The sequence below is a fragment of the Cinclus cinclus genome, chromosome 29 (assembly GCF_963662255.1).
Source record: "Cinclus cinclus chromosome 29, bCinCin1.1, whole genome shotgun sequence".
Classification (NCBI taxonomy): Eukaryota; Metazoa; Chordata; class Aves; order Passeriformes; family Cinclidae; genus Cinclus; species Cinclus cinclus.
Genome location: NC_085074.1, coordinates 935,606 through 953,218, shown reverse-complemented (window position 1 = coordinate 953,218; position 17,613 = coordinate 935,606). Strand labels below are relative to the sequence as shown.

At 55.1% G+C, this 17,613-nt stretch overlaps 2 protein-coding genes across 4 annotated transcripts; one reads left to right on the top strand and one right to left on the bottom strand.

Annotated features, from left to right (window-relative positions):
- Window positions 1–258: 258 nt before the first annotated feature.
- DUSP11 (dual specificity phosphatase 11) lies at window positions 259–8,414 on the bottom strand. 3 transcript variants are annotated; one of them, XM_062510580.1, is made up of 9 exons: window positions 8,345–8,414; window positions 7,616–7,691; window positions 6,288–6,419; window positions 4,595–4,718; window positions 4,085–4,145; window positions 3,760–3,806; window positions 3,072–3,147; window positions 2,451–2,570; window positions 259–1,301 (listed from the first exon to the last, which is right to left on the bottom strand). In XM_062510580.1, exons 1-9 carry the CDS (start codon window positions 8,404–8,406, stop codon window positions 665–667), a joined length of 1,335 nt encoding a protein of 444 aa, XP_062366564.1. In that variant the 5' UTR covers window positions 8,407–8,414; the 3' UTR covers window positions 259–664. The 3 variants fall into 3 exon arrangements, with proteins under 3 accessions (XP_062366564.1, XP_062366565.1, XP_062366566.1); XM_062510581.1 differs by having other exon boundaries at window positions 2,451–2,567; XM_062510582.1 differs by lacking the exon at window positions 2,451–2,570.
- Window positions 8,415–10,592: 2,178 nt separating this feature from the next.
- Window positions 10,593–16,628, top strand: PROM2 (prominin 2). The gene is made up of 23 exons (XM_062510670.1): window positions 10,593–10,947; window positions 11,144–11,193; window positions 11,316–11,518; window positions 11,631–11,751; window positions 11,940–12,003; window positions 12,081–12,170; window positions 12,275–12,474; window positions 12,557–12,631; window positions 12,734–12,797; window positions 12,914–13,073; window positions 13,185–13,337; window positions 13,662–13,785; window positions 14,306–14,397; window positions 14,474–14,558; window positions 14,663–14,809; window positions 14,904–14,975; window positions 15,049–15,141; window positions 15,238–15,291; window positions 15,684–15,764; window positions 15,955–16,023; window positions 16,150–16,239; window positions 16,374–16,480; window positions 16,565–16,628. Exons 1-23 carry the CDS (start codon window positions 10,731–10,733, stop codon window positions 16,626–16,628), a joined length of 2,475 nt encoding a protein of 824 aa, XP_062366654.1. The 5' UTR covers window positions 10,593–10,730.
- Window positions 16,629–17,613: the final 985 nt, after the last annotated feature.

The following is a 17,613-nucleotide window of genomic DNA, read 5'->3' as shown; positions in this document are numbered from 1 at the left end:
ATCAGAAGCCAGTTCAACATCCGGGTATATAGCAACACACCACCTACTTCCGCCCGGTTTCCTCAGCGGAACGCCGTGCGTCATGACGCCATACCGACAGATCTTAAAGGGGCAGAGTCCGTGGAGAGGCCACGCTCCACGCAAACCCAAACCTGGCCGTTCTCACCCCAAAAGAGGGCCCAACCCCCCCCGCCTCCCCCCCCCCAGCACGGATCCTGCATGGGCCCCTCAGGGGAAATAATTGCTCCACACCCAGGCTGCACTTTGCACAGCGTGGAAATTTACTTTAGCAAAAGTCAGTAAAAAGGAGAAAAAAAAAATCTTATGTTTACAGTTCCAGTCCTGTTTCTTGTTATGCATTGAGGAAATCAACAAAAACCCGTTTTGTTGAAGGTTCTAGGGATGCCTGAGGTTATTTATTTAGGATTATTCCAGCTCTGACTGAGTCTCTCTTTATTTTTATTCCCTGCATCCTGCATGGATCAGCATCGGATTAAAAAATTCTTTGTAAAAGCATCAGTGCTGCAGAGAGCAGGAGAAAACATTAAAAATCAGCCCTGTTCAGCTGCCCCACACCCAGCCTGGTAACTCCTGGTTCAGCCACAGCTGCTCCCTCCAGCCGCAGGAGGGTTTTTTTTCCTCATGGAACACATTCCCAGTGCTGTCAGGACATTTCCTGCTGCCTCAGTTTGTGTTTCCTGTGCCTGCGTTTCCTGGCAGGTGCAGGCCCCTGGGGTAGGCAGGGCTGGGGGCTCTGGGGGGGGATCAGCTCCTTGTGCTTCTTCTTGGAGGGTGGTGAAAGCCAACAGTTCCTGGGGGCCAAACTCCAGGGTTGCCTCTGCTCCAGGTAATTCTGCTCCAGCTGATTCTGCTCCAGCTGATTCCACTTCTTCTGCTGCCTCTGCTCCAGGTCATTTTGCTGCTTCTGCTCCAGGTGATTCCACTTCTGCTGCCTCTGCTCCAGATTATTCTGCTTCTTCTGCTTCCTCTGCTCCAGCTTCTTCTTCTGTCTCTGCTCTGGATGATTCTGCTCCAGCTGCCTCTGTTCCACATGCTTCTGCTGCCTCTGCTCCACATGCTTCTGCTGCCTCTGCTCCAGCTTCTTCTGCTGTCTCTGCTCTGGATGATTCTGCTCCAGCTGCCTCTGCTCCACATGCTTCTGCTGCCTCTGCTCCAGCTTCTTCAACTGCTTCTGTTCCAGCTGCCCCTGCCCCAAGGCTCTGTGCCTGTATCCCAGCTCCTGGGGCTGTTCCTGCATGGTGGGTCCAAGCCACTGCTTCTTCTTGTCACTGCCAGGGCTCCTGCAAGGAAACTTGGGAGTCAGCACCCAAAAAAAGGGCTGCTTGGGAATGCCCTGGGCCCCTCTGGGTACACCCAGAGCCTTTTCCTGCAGCCTGAAAGATGAGAATGCCCAGAGAGGTTCACTGCTGATCTCTGACAGGAGGTTTTCAGCAGGAAGTGTTTTCTGTGCCCCCAAGGTGATGCCCTGGGTTTTAGCTTTTATAATTTTCAGAATTTCTACTGCTTGGTCTGCAACTCTGAAACTTCATATTAGGTGCTAGTAAGTTATCTTCACAGGGGAGTCAGACAAAACAATTACTTTCTAGATAAGAGAATCAAGGACACCCAGTGCCCAAAAAGCAGAAACAATGGTGAGGGAAGGGGGCAAGTTAGGGGCCTGAGACTTCATAGCCTAGGGCTGTGGTTGGATAATTGACCCCAATGCATAGATGAAACAAAATTTATAGAAGTGTAAAAACTCATAACCAGGACCCACCTTGGATTTGACTTGGGCGTAGCCCCAGCCAGGCTCTTGCACTGCCCAAGGTGTATCCTTTCAATAAATACCTATTTTATTCCTTTTGCTCTGTCTAGTCTCTGTTCCAGTTCAGCCTTTCCAGGCATCAGAGAGAGGAGGGAAAGGAGCCACGGCTGTGCCAAAGCTGGCACTGGCTCCCAAACCTGTCCTGGAGATGCTTTGGGTGCTCCCCCACAGCCAGGGGCTGCCAGAGGTCATATCCCAGCTAGGGGAAGCTCCTCCCTGCATGTCCTGCTCCAAGAGAAGCCCAGAACAGTGGCAGAGTCCCCACCTCACTCTCAGGGAAGACCTGCATCACTTGGCACTCCATTCCCTGAACATTCCCAGCTGGAGAACATTCCAGCCCCACTGGGTCACAGCTCCCACCCTGCCAGAATGTCATCTCATCCCTACAGGCACAGAATGGCATTCCTAGGCACAGCTTTGCACAAGAGCTTCATTTGTTAGCATTTTGGCCCTGAACAACTTTCAGAGAGGTTTGGGGGCTTTTTTTTTTGCCCTCCCAGAGCTGGCAAAGCCCCGGCTGAGCTGCAGCTTGTAAAAATCTAGCTGGAATTGTTTCCAAAGGGAGGGAGCAGCTCCTTGAAGCTGCTCAGCTCAAGGCACAGCCAGGGAAGGGACAAACACCTACCTGGGCACTGCCAGGGGGGGCTGGCTGGGGTGGTGCTTCACTATCTGCTTTTGGGGCTTGGCTGGGGCACTGCCTTTTTTCCTGAAGAGATCTGAGCCCAAATTCTTCACTTCACAGCTGCTTTTGAAGGGAATTTTAAAGGCAGTTTCAGATGTTTGCGCAGGAAAAAGGGAGTTTTTCACTCACTTAGTGATCACATCAGCTCTTTCATACCCAAGCCCTGCATACCCAATAAAGGGGGCTGGAATTTTTTCCATCCAGTTCCAATCCCAGCATCCTTTGGGTTGGAAAGAACCTTAAATCCCATCCAGTCCCATCCCTACCATGGGCAGGGATACCTTCCCCTATTCCACGCTGCTCCAACCTGACCTTGGACACTTCCAGGGATGGAGAAGCCACAGATTTTCTGGGAATTCCATCCCAGCCCATCACCACCCTCACAAGGAGGGATTCCTCCCCAGTATCCCACCTAACCCTGCCCTCTGTGGGTTTTAAACCATTTCTCCCTTGCCCTGGCTCTCCCTGTGTGTTCTCTCAGCTCCCACCTCCCCTCCTGGAGCCACCCTGAGGTTCATGACCTTCCCCAGCAGCTCTGCTCACTCCTGGAACACCCAGACTCACTTTTTCAGGGCTCTCTTCTGCAGATCCTGGATGTAGTTGGTTCTCTCTATGGGATGCCCTCGACAGTTGTTGAACACTGGGGGGAGACAGAGTTACCCAAACACAAGTGTTTTGGTTTTAGTTTATAACTGGGTAGAAACACTAATAAATGTACTGGCTTTGATTCATTAATTTGAATTTTTTTTTGTTGTGAGATAAGATTAGAAGGAAGGCAATACAGATTTAACTTTAAATGATACAAAGAGAAACTTTATTACTAGAAACTAGAACAGAAAAAAAACCTTAGAATATTACTTTAAACTACTTTTTCTCTACACATTTTTATACTGAAAACATAGAAAATAATTAGTAATTTTAACACTTATTTTAAACATTAATGTTTACCTATATTTAGTTACAACAGTTATATTTACAATATTTTTATGTGTTACAGGGAAACAAGAGGAGTTTTTTATCCGTTAAAAAAGAAATTTTAGTTTATGATTTTTTCTTTTAATTTGGAATTTGATGGTTTTTTTGGTAAAGATTTCAGGAAATCTTTACAAACCACCACAACAAGTCACCCCTCGGGGCTGCTGAACAACTGAAACCCTCCAGAAGGGTTTTAACCCCTTCCCCCAAGCACAGTTCCCTCCCTGGAGCCATCCCAAAGCTCCCTGAACATTCCCCAGGCCAGCAGGATACTCACATTCTATGGCAGCATTTGGCTCCATGCCTTCAACATCAATCAGGTACCTGCACAGAACAGCAAGAAATCTCTAATTACACAATTAATGATGAAAACACTGAGGGGCTGGTGATGATTCAAACAGGAAAAAAAAAGGGACTGCAGAGTTTTATACCCTTTATTTACGTGGCCAATGGAGGATCAGCATTTACTGCTGGATTTTGGGGTGAAAAACACCCCCTGACAAAAGGTGTAAATCCTTGCAAGTCTGAGATCACACAAATCTCTCCACTCTTGTTTCCTCCTGGAAATGGCACCACTGAACCCCACCTCACCAAGAACTCACCTACAGACCAGGTAGCCAGTCCTGTTCAAGCCATGTGTGCAGTGCACCCCGATGAGTTTATCTGGAATACACACGGGGGATATTCAGCTGCTTTTCCTCCCAAATTTCTCCAATCTCCCCAAAATGAGCCCATCTGCATCAGCCCTCCATCAGTGACACCAACACAATGAACAGAAATAACCACACACATCACTATGGCTATGTCTAATTAGCACTCAGCTCATCAACTCACTAATTCTAGCAGCTCAAACTCAGTTAAGGCTCAAATCATCACAGAATCCTGCAACGGTTTGGGATGGAAAGAACATTAAAGCCCATCCAGTGCTACCCCTGCCATGGTAGGGACACCTGCCACTATCCCAGGCTGTTCCAAGCAGCCCAACCTGGACAGGATTATCAAAGGAAAAACCCAATTTATTGCCTTGAAATCCTCTTGGAAGTCAAGAGAAGGAAAAGAAATTCCTGCTGGCCCATACCAGCAGCAGCAGAGTCAGGGAGATCCATGCTCACCGTTGTCTTTGTTGGCTGACAAAAACTTTTTCACAAGGTATTTGAACCTCAAAATGGTCCTTCTGTTTGGGATCTCGTGCCCCATGGTCAGGATCTTCGAGTAGCACAGTGTGGGTGGCAGCTCCTGCAGGAAAAAAACTCAATCACTTCCAGAAAAAGCACACAGATTCTTATTAATGAAAGAATCCCAGGTAATGAACCAGGAGAAGATGAGGTTTTCCAATGAGGCCTAAAGAGCAGCTACACAATTTGCAATGAATATAGAGGTATAATAACAGGAAGATATTTTATATATATAAAATGTAAGTATATATTTATAAAATACAGTTTAAACCCTGAGCAACAGCTTGTATAAGTTCCCATGCAAAAAAAACTTAAGAGATGAAAAGCCAGTTAACACAACAAACTATTCTAGTCAGAAAATAAGTGTGCACCTGCATAAACAAAAGATCTGTCCCATAAAAATCTGTAAAAATGTAAAAATCAGTAGATGCAAAAGATCAGTAAAAATCAGTAAAAAAATTCAAAGTAAAAGAATTCTTTTAGCCTGTGCACACAAAACACTTTTAAACCAATGAGTCAAGGGGCAAGGAAACTATCAGCCAATAAGAGCTCAACACAAAGTCTGTAAAACCAGTATAAAATTAGTTATGTAAATAAAAAATTCATTTTTCCTGCATGAAAAAACTGAGTCCCAGCTAAGCTGTTACAACACACAGTTTTAGGTAAGAAAAAAGTTTTACTCTCTGGACAGAGTACCAACAGTCTGGATTATTTCTTCTGCCTTTGCTTTTTTTCTCCCTGGGGAGGACAGAACACACACAGAACCTGGAACATCCTTCTCATGATTTCTCGCTCACCCATAAAGATAAAACCGTATTAAAGAAAAGTTTAGGCCTTGCTATTCTAACTAAGATAGCCTGTGGTGTTCCCACAAAAAAAAAAAAAACAAACACAAGACTAAGAACCAGTTTACATAACAATTTATTTGTGTGAGAAAACAGTCTCCTCCTGCAAAAACAAAAAATCTATCCTGTGAGAGCCCATAAAGAAAAAATACAAACACACCTACAAAGAAAAATATAAACATACCTACAATGAAAAAACTTTAATAGACATATAAACTACCCATTAGCAATCAACTACATTTCAATAATTTACTAACCCATGAAATTCAAACTTCTGATACCATTGCAATAGGTTTTGGGTCACTAATTTGAAATTTTTCTGCTGTGAGATAGGATTAGAAAGAAGGCAAAACAAGCTCAATTTTAAGTGGTACAAAGAGAAAATTTATTAGTAGAAACTCTAAAGAATAAACCTCTATGAAAAAAACCTCTAAGACAAAACCTCCAACTCTAATAAATCACAAAGAGAAAAAACTAAAGAGAAACTTTATTAATAGAAACTACAATAAAAAATTATAAGAAAAAAACCAAGCAGGTAAAAATTTCAGGAAACCTTTACAAACCACCACATACCATATAAAAATATACCCAATACATGGGCAAATACAAAAAAAAAAACCAAAAAACAAACAAGCCCAATAAAGATTCAGCTATTCTACTAAAAAAAAAAAAAAATAAAAAAGCAGGCAAATATCTTGTCTGTCTGGTTTCTACCTGTAACCCAAAAGCACAGCAAGAGCCAGGGTGGTGTTTTTGAGGAGAATCCCCCGGGTTCTGACACTGACCTCGCGCCCGTAGTAGCGTGTGGTGTATGTCAGGTCAATGATCAGCCCCAGCTCCTCCTTCCTCTCCTCCACCTTCCTGATGAGGTCACGAGGGGAAAATCTCTCTTCTGGCAGAAGGTTCCGATCAAAACTCTGCAGGAAATGATGTTTTAAAGCAGTTATTGAAATCTGGGTGTGCTGTGATGGGTGGGGAGAGGCTGCTGCTCTGGAGTGTCCTGGAGATCAGGGACAACGACTCGGGCAAGGAGCAAAGGCTGCAGCAGGAAAAACACAAGTTTGATCACTGAATCCCGGGGTGATTTGTGCTGAAAAGGACATTAAAACTCATCCAGTTCTATGGACAGGGATGTGCTCAGGGCCTCAGAGCTTTGGGCCAGCTCAGCTGAGAGTTCCCAGGGGTGAGTGACAACTTTGACCCCGCAATGACAAACACATCCAGGCACTGCAGCTTTCCTGGTGGAAGCTGTAAAACAGAGATTCAGCCCAAACTCATGGAATCCCACAATCACGGAGGCTGGAAAAGCCCTTCAGCACCATGGAGTCCCAGCTGTGCCCCGTCCCCAGCCCACAGCACTGAGTGCCATGTCCAGGAGTTCCCTGAACACCTCCAAGTGTGGGGACTCCAAACCCTCCATGGCAGTTCCAAGTTCCCAGGAAGAAACTCCTCCTGATGCACAACCTGAGCCTCCCCTGGCACAGCTTGGGGCCATTTTCTCTCCTCCTGTCCCTGTTCCCTGGGAGCAGAGCCCAGCCCCAGGTCCAGCTGCTGCCACACTTGACAACTTAAGTTTTAGCTCTCATGTTTTTCGGATCCTGTGCTGCCACACAGCAGTCCTGAGCTTCGTAAGTGTTAGCAAGTCCTGTTCACAGTTTAGCTAGACAAAACAATCCTTTTCCAGCTTGTGAACCAAGGATTATTACAGCTGCAGGCCCAAAAAGCATAAACAACACGGAACTGAAGAGAGCAAACAAGGAGGACGGGACTTCATTACCTGAAGCTGTAATTGGACAATTAACCCCAATATGTAAATGGACCAAAACTTATGAGAGTGTGAAAGCACGTGGCCAGGATCCATCCTGGGTGTAGCCCTGGCTCTTGTACTGCCCAAAGTGCATTCTTTAAAGGCCTTTCATTAAATATCTACTTTATTCTTTTACCCCTGTCTAGTCTATGCTCCAGCTCAACCTCTCTAGGCATCACTCACAGCCCTCACTCCCAAAATCCAGCTGTGGCACTCAGCAATTCCCTCAAGGAATCCCCACCAAGCCATGCTTCCCCACAGCTGTCACCCAGCCCAAACTGCCCCAGGACCCTGCTGGCCCCTCACCTCCTTCAGGGGCACCTTGAAGGCGATGAAGCGTGTGCCTGGCATTCTGCGGCCCAGCGGGATGTAGTCGGTCCACCTGAGCCCAAAGAGGTGTGAAACCAGGCCAGAGACACCCGGACTTCCCCCCCCCACCTCGCCCCAGACCCGGGAACACAATTTCCCAGCTTGGGAATCACCAATTCACCAAGGAGCCTCAATCTCCCACTGGCATCAAACCCTCACAATCCCCCAAGTCCAGGGATCCCCAAACCCCTGATCTGCCAAAGTCCCAGTCCTGGGGATCGTCAGGAAATTTGAGGGACCAGGGACCCCCAAATTCTCCCCAGTTCTGGAGACCCCTCAAACTTTGTCCGGACCAGGGACCCTCAAATTCCCCGCAGACCTGGGGACCCTCAAGCCCAGAGCCCTCATACCTCCACCAGACCCGGAATTGCCAAATCCCCCCTCAAACCTACACTGGGCTCGGGATTCCCAAAACCCCATTGGCTCAGGGATCCTCAACACCCAATCCTGGCCAGAAATCCTCAAGCGTCCACATGCCCGGGAACCCTCAAACTCCCCCGGCCCCAGAGACCCTCGTCCCCCATCCTACGACACCCATGCGACGGTGCCACGCAGCACCGCCACTGCCCGGTCCCAGTGGGGGCTTGGGTCCCTTCGAGCAGCCGGGAGTCGCCGGCCGGGAAGAAGAGCGGGAGAGCGGCGAGGCCGCACTCAGGCCGCGCTCACCGCTCCGGGACGCGGCAAGCCCCTCTACCCGCCATGATGGCGACGGCGCTGCGCCAGCGCATGACGTCACTTCCGCGTCCGCCGCGCGAAGCAGAGGAGTCACGTGAGACCACGCCCCTAACTCGAGACCACGCCCGTCACGGACCACGCCTCTCTCACTGCGCCCTGGGGCTCTCGCGCCGCGTAGCGGTCACAGGAGGTACTGCAGCCTCGGAGCGGCACGGCCGCCTTAGTCACCGAACCGGGACCGACCCGGAGCCACTGAACCGGAGCCACCGCACCGGGACCAAACCGAGACCGAACCAGCACCACCAAACGAGGAGCGAACTGGGGCCACTGCGCCCAGAACGAACTGGGACTGAGCCGGCATCACCGCACCGGGACCAACACAGTGATATTGCCCCAGGACCAAACCAGTGCCACCACACCGGGACCGAACCAGTGCCACGGCTCCAGTACCAGCCTCACTGCCCCGGTACCAGCACCAGCATCACCATTCCAGTACCAGCACCATGACTCCAGTGTGGGTGTCTCTTTGCTGGTACCGGTGTCACTGCCCCAGTCCCAGCAGCCCAGTTCACCCCAGCACCTTGGACTGGCGTCACCAGCCCGTGCCAGTACTGGTACCAGAACCCCTGACTTGGTCCTGGTATCCCCAGGAGCTGTGTCCCTAATCAATGCTGGTTCACCCAGGATCTGCATCCCTGAGCCCATCCTGGCCTCAACATCCCTGGAATCAGCATCCCTACCCCATTCCCACAAGGATCCCACAAGTGCTACCCTGAAGGGCCACCCCACAGGCTCCCTGTCATGGCCACACTCTTCTGGCATGGCTCAAACACAGATGGGAGCAGCAGTTGCCCCTTGGGCCAGGAAAAGAGAGGACAAACCAACCCAAAAACATCCCAAAATCATTCCCTCCCACCACTGGGGCACATGTGTGGCAGGGCCACTGGTGGCACTCCATCCCTTCCCCTTGGACATGAAAATCACCTCCACCCCAAAAATATCATTGTTGGGATGGAAGACTGTAGACCCTGCAAAAGATCATGGATATGGAGGAATCATCATGGGAGATCATGGTGGGAGTGGGAAGTGATTGTGGGGATGGGACATCATCATCGACATGGAAGTCGTGGTGGGATAACAAATCCTTGTGGGAATGGGGAAATCCGGGTTGGGGTTAGGAAATCACCGTGGGAACAGGAAATCAAGGCTGTGGTTGGGAAATCATCATCAGGATGGGAAATCATGGTGGGAAATCATCCCCATTGCTGCCCCAGCACCAGTGTGGGCAGCCAGGGCTGCCTTGCCGTGCACAGACACACATATATTTTGTCCCAGGGCGGGACAAGCCGAGCCGGGACAGGATTTTCCTGTCCGCACCATCCCATTCGCAAGCAGGCGGTGGGGACCAGCCTGGAAAAAATCTGCAGGCAGCTCCAGCTGGGTGGAAAGCCCCTTTTCCAGAGGGAGGGGAACCTCCCGGATTAGCATCAACGCCCGGGAGACGGGGCCGTGGGCAGGCGGCGATGGGAAGGGCCGGTCCGACCCGCCCGGCCGAGCGGGGTCTCGGCTCTCGGGATGCCCCGAGGCCGCCTGGGCACAGCGGGACTGCTCCCCCCCGCACTAAGAGATCAGGTTGAACCTCCTGCGCTTCTAGCCGAGCCTGTAATTAGCGCTCGACCCATGCCGACAAATAGGATCCGGGCCCTGGGAAGGAGCCACGGCCGCCTCGGGGTGTGAGACAGGCACTGGCTGAGGCTGGAAAACTCGTCTCACATCCGGCCGGTGAGCGGGCATCAGGGTCCCTCTCCACGTGCTCCTCCTTTATTTTGCCTTCTGGTTGCTACCCCGGATCTCGGGATGCTTTTCCAAAGAGTGGTTCTGACCCCCAGGTACCCCATCCACACACAACCCCCCCCACAAGGGGTTTCCCACTCCCCAAGTGATGCCCAGAATCCCAGATCCCTCCTTCCAAGGTGGCTGTGGTGGGGTGGATCACCCTCCAGCCCAAGAACAGGGGGTTTCACCACCATCCCGTCCCTTCCCCCAAAACCCCGGGAAGGCTTTTCCATGGGTTTGGGGAAAGGCCTCGACAGCGGGGACCCCGTGGCGGTGACTCAGGGATGCCGAGGTTTGCGAAACAGGCCTGGGATGGTTTGGGAAACGCCTCCACGCAGCCCTGCCAAGCCCAGGTGCCCCGGGGAGCTCATGGGGGGAACAAGCCACGGCAGCGTCTGGGCTTTGCGCGGCAGCTGACCCGTCAGGCAGGTTTCCCGGAGCAGCAGCCCAGCCGGAGAGAGCCATCCGGGAGCAAGAATGCCCCTCCGCCCGCTCGGAGGCTGAAGGAGCACCCGGCTCTCTGCTCACCACGGCCGGAGCCATGTGGGCTGTCGGGCTGCTGCTGGCCTGGACGCTGCTGCATCCCGCTGCCAGCCAGCAGTGCCAGCCCTCCAGCCCCGGTGGCGTGCTCCGCTTCACCGACAGGCACGCCGAGATCCGGGTGCCGGCGCTGCACCGCGTGCCCAGCTCGCTTGATCCCCTCTACGGCCTCGTCCGGCGCTGCCTGGACTTCATCCAGCAAAACCCGCTGCCCACAGGTGAGCCCCCAGCTGGAGAGCCGTGACCCTGTGGGTGCTGGGACCTCACACCCACAGTGGCTCCAGGGGTGCCCAGGAGTTCAGGAAGAGGATTCTGCCTCTGTCCCGGTGCTGCTGCCCCAGGAAGGTTGGGGATGCATCAGGTGGGGCCTCTTCTACCTGTGACATGTTTTTTTTTTTTTTTTTTTTTTTGCAGAGCTGCTCAGGACAGCCCTGAATGATCCCAGCTCGGTGCGGACGTCACAGGTGAGCCAGGTCGTGGGACGGGGGATGCCATGGGAATGTTTCCCACCTGGCACAGGGTACCTGGGCACCTGGAGTGGCCCAAGCTCGGTGCAGAGGTGCCGATGAGGCTCTCCATGATGCAGGTGGTGCAGTACGAGCTGGGCTATGTGGTCTGTGCTGCCGTGGCTCTGCTCTTCACCGTGGCCGTGCCAGTGGCCGGGATGTGCTTCTGCTACTGCCGGAGCCGGCGGCGGTGCGGGGGCCGCCTCCGTGCCCACCGGCGCTCCCTGGGCTGCCGCCGCCGCTGCCTGCTGGCCTGTCTGTCCTTCACCTCCCTCATTATCCTGTGAGTCCCCCAAATCATCCCCCAAAACTCACACTGAGCGGGGGAAACCAAGTCCTCCAGAACGGGGAGGCTCTGCCGGGCAGCGCCGTCACTGCCTGCTCATCCCCCGCAGGATCAGCGTCACCTGCGCCTTCGTCACCAGCCAGCGGGTGAAGGGGCAGATGGAGCCGGGGCTGGGGGCTGTGCCCTCCACCCTGCGCATGCTGCGACAGCACCTTGCCTATGTCCCCCAGGTGGGTCCCTGAGCAGCCTCGCCCCCAGCATGGGGCGCTGCCCCGGGATGGCCGAATTTCCCTCAGGGGATAGTTTGGCAGGCAAGAGTAGGTGATGTGGCTGCATTAAAAATATATTTTGCATGGCAACGCGGGGCTCCCTCCCAGCGGCTGCTACCCCCTCCTGACCCATTCCTCTTTCCTGGCAGGGGGTGCAGATGGTGGTGGACAAGTTCGAGGTGCCCCGAAAGCAGATAATCTCTGACCTGGGTGGTAAGCACGGCGCCAGGCAGCACCCCGGCTTGCCCCGGGAGTGGATGAGGCGCTGACGGTGCCTCGGTGCCTTGCAGGGCTCAGCTGGAGCGTGGGGCTCTCCATCCACGGGCAGCTTAAGGCCATGACCTACACGGCGCTGGCGGACCTACAGGACAGGGCCGGAGGTACGGCCAGAGCGCAGCTGTCCCCGGGAGCGGGGCCGGGGCTGCAGCCTCGCTGGGGCGGCCGAGCGGAGCAGCGTGAACTAGCCCTGGGCTTTCTCTTTAAGACCTACAGACCTCGGTGCACCATTTACAGATTCTGCACAGGACAGTGCGGGCGCTGGTGGCGGCGCGGGCCGAGCTGGAGCCGGCACTGCGGGAACGAAGGCGCCGCGTGGTCGCGCTCCTGGACGACCCGCGCTGCACCTCCTGCGCCAGCGTCCTGGTCAGGGCACAGGGCCTGGAGCTGGGTGCTGACTACGGGAAGGTGGGCACGGGGCCCTGGTCCCCCAATGTCACCTCCCCACCTGGCTGGCCCGGGGCTCACAGGTTCCTTCTCCCACTCCAAGGTGCCGTCGGTCGAGAAGGTGTTGAAGGCTCTGGCTGGTCTGCCCCGAAGTGACTTTGCGGAGATGATTCGCCAGGTTGGGGGCTCAGGGTGAAGTGGGGGGGGGGGGGGGGGGGGGCGGTCCAGCACCCACAGGCAGCTCCAGATGAGCTGCTCAGCACCCCCTCTTTCCTTGCAGGGGAATGGCACCTTCAACTCCATCCCGGAGCTGGCTGTGGAGAGGATGGCACAGGTCATCCAGGGTGAGTGGTGCTACCGAAACGAGTGGGGACATCCTCCACTCGCTGAATCCCAGTTTGGGGACACAGCGTGGGATGCAGGGACTGTCCACCCCTCCAGCACAGCCTTGGCCCCACAGATCTGCGGGACGATTTGGCCCACACAGCGGAGAAGGTGCAGTCCATCGCCGACAGCTTCCCCGTCCCCGACTACACGCGGCCCGTGAGTGAGGCGCTGGTGAAGGCAGAGGAGCGGAGCCAGCCATACCTGAGGGAGGTGGAGCGCTTCGAGCGGTACAGGTGACGCTGGGGGCAGGACGGGGGCACAGGGGATGAAGCAGAGAAGGGCAGCGAGCTCCAGGTGCCTCAGCCCCGCATTTCGAGGGTGTGCCCTACTGCTGTTCCCTCTAGGTGGATCGCGGGCACGGTGCTGTGCTCCATCATCCTCCTCATCCTTGCCTGCAATGTGACGGGAATGGCCCTGGGGGCATATGGGCTTTCCAAGCGGGAGGACCCCAGCGACTACGAGTGTCGAGGAGAAGCTGGTGCAAAGTTTCTCCTGGTGTAAGCGTCTCTCTGAGTGCTGGGGGGATGTTCCATCTCACACACCCCCCAAAAAACCCCAGGCAAAGCCAAGGGAGGGACTGGGAGCCGTCCCAGCGGGAAAGTTTTTGAAGCCACCGCCTGCGCCGGCAGGTTTGGGAGAAGCTGCTCCTCCCTGGGAGCTGGCAGGTCCCGCTGCCTGGCACACCCCGCTCCCAGTGCCCTGCCCAGCCTGGCGTGCCCGGGCTCGGGAAGGAGCCGCGGGGCTGCAGCTGGACGGGCAGGCCCCTTCCTGCCCGCTCGGGTCTACAAAGCCACCACCGTCACCTCCTCTCCCTCTTTCAGTGGCGTGGGCTTGGCTTTCCTGTTTTCCTGGCTCCTCATCCTCCTGGTTTTCTCCACTTTCTTGGTCGGGGGCAACATCCAGACGCTGGTTTGCAGGAATTGGGTCAACCAGGAGATTTATAAGGTGGGTGGCCACACATCCACCCATCGCCCTGTAAATCTCTCCTTCCGTGCACCAGAACACCTCCAAAGGCTCTGTGTCCTCCTAAATCCAACTGGAAAAGCCCCATCCTAGACCAGAAGATTAAGTTTAGGATTAGCTCTTCGGATTTGCATCATCAACTGGGAATTGTCCTTGTGCTGTTAATTCACTTCCTAATTGCTGTTTCCGGTCCTTGGGCATCCCTGGGGTGCTTGGGGCTGGCAGCTCGGTGTGATGGGGCTGGGAGAGGGATTGGTGGAGCGGGACAGGGATCGGGACTCTTCCCATGGCAGTGCCACACATGGGCAGGTCCCAGCGCGGGCTGTCCCTCCAAACACACCCAGCGAGGCTCCACAGTGGGAATATCTAACTAAAGGCAAAATTAGCTCAGGCTACCATGAGCTACCCCAGGATGCACCTGCGAGGGCAGAGCACCCCCAGAACCACTGCTGGGAACACCTGTGCCTTACCCTGACCCTGCTTGTCCTCCTGTTTGGCCCAGTTCATCGACACGCCTGGGAATCTCCCTCCGTCCATGAACGTCACCCACCAGCTCAACCTCAGGAGGGACTCCAACCTCAGCTCCGCGTACCGGTGAGCGCCGCAGGACCCTCCCCACGCAGCCAGGGAGGATTTGGGATTGCTCTGCCAATGTCCCTCTGCCTTCCAGGGAGTGCAAGAGTGGCGCGGGGCTCTGGGAGGTGCTGCAGCTCGACAAGTCCTACGACCTGGATGAACACCTGAAAACCCCCAAGGTGAGGGCTGGCTCCAGCCGGAGCTGCCGGCAGCAGCAGGGGGATGCATGAGTTGTACTGGGGTTACTGGGAGCCCTGCAGAACCCCTTGTCTGACCCGCACAGTACGCGGCTGATTTCCAAAAACGCCTGGGCGACTTCACGGCAAACCTGGGAGATGTGAGGCTCCTCCGCAGCGAGGGCAGGCAGGACCTGGAGACCTTCGCCCGCAGTGGAGTGGATGAGGTGGACTACGGGCGCTTCCAGGAGGAGGTGAGGGGTGCTGGCGGTGAGCTGGATCACACTGCAGGATGTGCCCCACACCGAGGGTGGATTTTGGGCAGCCCCTGACTCCATTTCCCCGCAGATGAAAAGCCCCGTGGTGCAGACCAGCCTGCCCGGCTTGGCGAGGAACCTCGAGGGGCTGCAGAAAATGCAGGTAAGGGGTGGGGGGGCCAGCGAGGGAGCCCTCGGTGCCCACGGGGACGCACTCACCCTGCTGTGCCCCGCAGAGGAACAGCACGGTGGCCGAGCGGCTTGCAACAGAGGCACGGGCGCTGTGGCACATGCAGAACTCCACGGTGCAGTTGCAGGAGGCTTTGGTGGTGAGTCCAGGCTGGGCTGGTGGCAGCGGTGCCACTGGCACCCCATTGAAGGGGACAGCGAGGTTTCTGAACCTTTCTCACCTTCCTGTCCCACAGGCAAAGCTGGGGGAAAGTGTCCAGTTCCTTTCCCGCTTGGCACCACACCTCAAGGTACTCACGCATCTCTTCCAGCCCCAGAAAACTTGTGGTGCCCCATGGGTCCCATCTGCCAAAAAAAGTAATAATAATAATAAAGGCAAAACAACAACAACAACAAAACAACAACAAAACAAAAACAAAACAAAACAAAAAAAAAACCACCCAGAACATTTGCAGGGTGATGGGAGAGCCAGGAAAAATGCCAGCCAGGAGAATCGGTCTCCTCTAGTGATTAGATTTGCTCTTGCAAATCAGAAATCCCCCGGCTCAGGGCACATCCCTCTTTCCCTGCCCTCCGGCAACCAGACCTGATTTGGAGCTCGGCGTTGCTCCCTGCACCCCCCAAACACCCATCCCACTGCTCCGGGCCCTAAGGATGCTCTGCCTTCCCTGTGCTTCCCCAGGAGCGGGTGAAGAGGACGCTGGCCACCACGGCTTCTGTAGAAGCCCGGCTGCCCATGCAAGCCCAGCAGATCCTTCGGCAGGTGAGGGGGGCTGGATGAACCATCGGGGGTAGAATTCCCCACAACCAGGAGGAAAGAGGGAGAACAGGGGGCTGAGAGAGGGCACCGGGAGCCTTTAGCCCTCATTTCCCAGGCGATACCAGCCCGGAGGTGGCTGGAGCCGCGCTGCCAGGGCGAGGGGCTCGAGCCGCGCTGCCTTCCCCCTGCCCAGGAACTCGGCTGCTTCACCAGGAAGGAGCTGCGGTATTTCGCCCAGTACTTCAACTGGGTCGGGCAGACGGTGAGTGTTCCCCGTCTCCCCGCGGAGATTGTTGGGGCCCAGGAGCCTCCATGGGTCCCTCCCGCAAGCAGAATACACCCCAGCGTCAAGGCGTGGGCTGACGCTTGTCTGTGCTCCTCGTTCCAGCTGAGGGAGGATGTGGCTTCGTGCCAGCCGCTCGCCACGGCCCTGGACAACGGGCGGGTCATCCTGTGCGACCGCATCGCTGACCCCTGGGTAAGGATCCCCCTCCGTGGGGCCCCAGTGAGGACCTACACGAGCACCAAGGCTCCCCACACCCCTCCGGAGCCCGGGAGCTGCCCCTGCCCTGCCCTCCCAGCACAGCTCAGCCCCGTGCGTTCTCCTTGCAGAACGCCTTCTGGTTCAGCCTGGGCTGCTGCACCTTCTTCCTCATCCCCAACATCATCTTCGCCGTCAGACTCACCAAACACTTCCGCCCCATCCGCAACAGGCTCATGTGAGAGGCTGAGGGGGGACACGGGGACGGGGGATATTGACTCCTCCCTGACCATCCCTCTTGTTTTCTTCTTCTCCTTTGCAGCTCCACGGGGTCAGAAGAGACCTGTCCCTTCCACATCCCCCGTGTCACGGCGCTCAAGCTCTAGGATGGGGCTCTGCTGGGTGCGGTGTCCCAGGAGCTGTCACAAACCCGTGCCTGGCTCTCCAGGGGCTCCGGATCCTTCTGCCACCTCTCTGGGCTTTGGATCCCTCTGACGTCTCTTTCTCGGTGTCCTTTGGGGTCTGGTGTCTTTCCCGGGTGGGGGGCACCCGGTGACTTGGGATCCTGCGGGGGCTGAGCACCCACCGGGGATGCTCCCGGAGCCTGGCTGATCCCGGCTGGGAGGGGAGGCTATCCCGGCTCTCCCCCCACTCCTTTCACCCCACAGGGAAGGGCGCCCACCGCTGCCCCACGACAATTCCTCACTCCTGGGACCCCCGGTGTGGGGCACATTAAAACCTTCCCCAAAAATCTGCCCCTGGCTCCTTTGTTCGTGGCTTCGCATTCCCGTTATCCACAGGGAATGGTTCTGAGGGGCTCTGGGGAGGACGAGGGCTCATGGCTGAGGGGGCTCTGGGACTGGGGTTGTGGCCAGGGGGGTTTGGGGGCTTAGGAGGCTCCAAGGTTCAGGGGATTAGGGGGCTCTGAGGCTAAAAGGGTGACAGCGACATGGGGTCCAGGGCCAGGTCTTTAGGGATGACAGGGCCGAGGGGGGCCAGGAACTGAGGCCATGGATGGCCTAAGGCCCTGGCAGTGCCCCATAGCTTCCTCCCCCCCCCATCTTCACCCCACAAATAACCAGCATACAAAACCCCTCCCACTGCAGGGGTGGGGCATTCTTGGCCTCGAGGTGCTATTAATTAGAACTTAATGAGAGCCAGGGGCTCTAGGCCAAAACTGTGGGTGAAGAAAGGGTTTGCTGTGGGTACAACCATGGAATGGTTTGGGTTGGAAGGGACATTAGAAAATCATCTTGATCCATCCCCTAGTATGGGCAGGGAGCTCTGCCCCCCTTCCCACGCAAGTCCAGTTTGTGATTTTTTTTTTTCTTGGTGTGAAATTTCTGCTTTTCATCCAGATTCTTCCTCCGC

Bases quoted from the DNA above. Each gene is read 5' to 3' on its own strand.
- PROM2 (XM_062510670.1), top strand. From the start codon at position 10,731: ATGTGGGCTGTCGGGCTGCTGCTGGCCTGGACGCTGCTGCATCCCGCT. The intron at 12,632-12,733 runs GTTGGGGGCTCA...CTTTCCTTGCAG, and splicing joins TTGCGGAGATGATTCGCCAG to GGGAATGGCACCTTCAACTC. The intron at 15,292-15,683 runs GTACTCACGCAT...GTGCTTCCCCAG, and splicing joins GCTTGGCACCACACCTCAAG to GAGCGGGTGAAGAGGACGCT.
- DUSP11 (XM_062510580.1), bottom strand. From the start codon at position 8,406: ATGCGCTGGCGCAGCGCCGTCGCCATCATGGCGGGTAGAGGGGCTTGC. The intron at 4,719-6,287 runs GTCAGTGTCAGA...TTTTTCCTGCAG, and splicing joins CACGCTACTACGGGCGCGAG to GAGCTGCCACCCACACTGTG. The intron at 4,146-4,594 runs GTGAGCATGGAT...TGTGTATTCCAG, and splicing joins GTCAGCCAACAAAGACAACG to ATAAACTCATCGGGGTGCAC.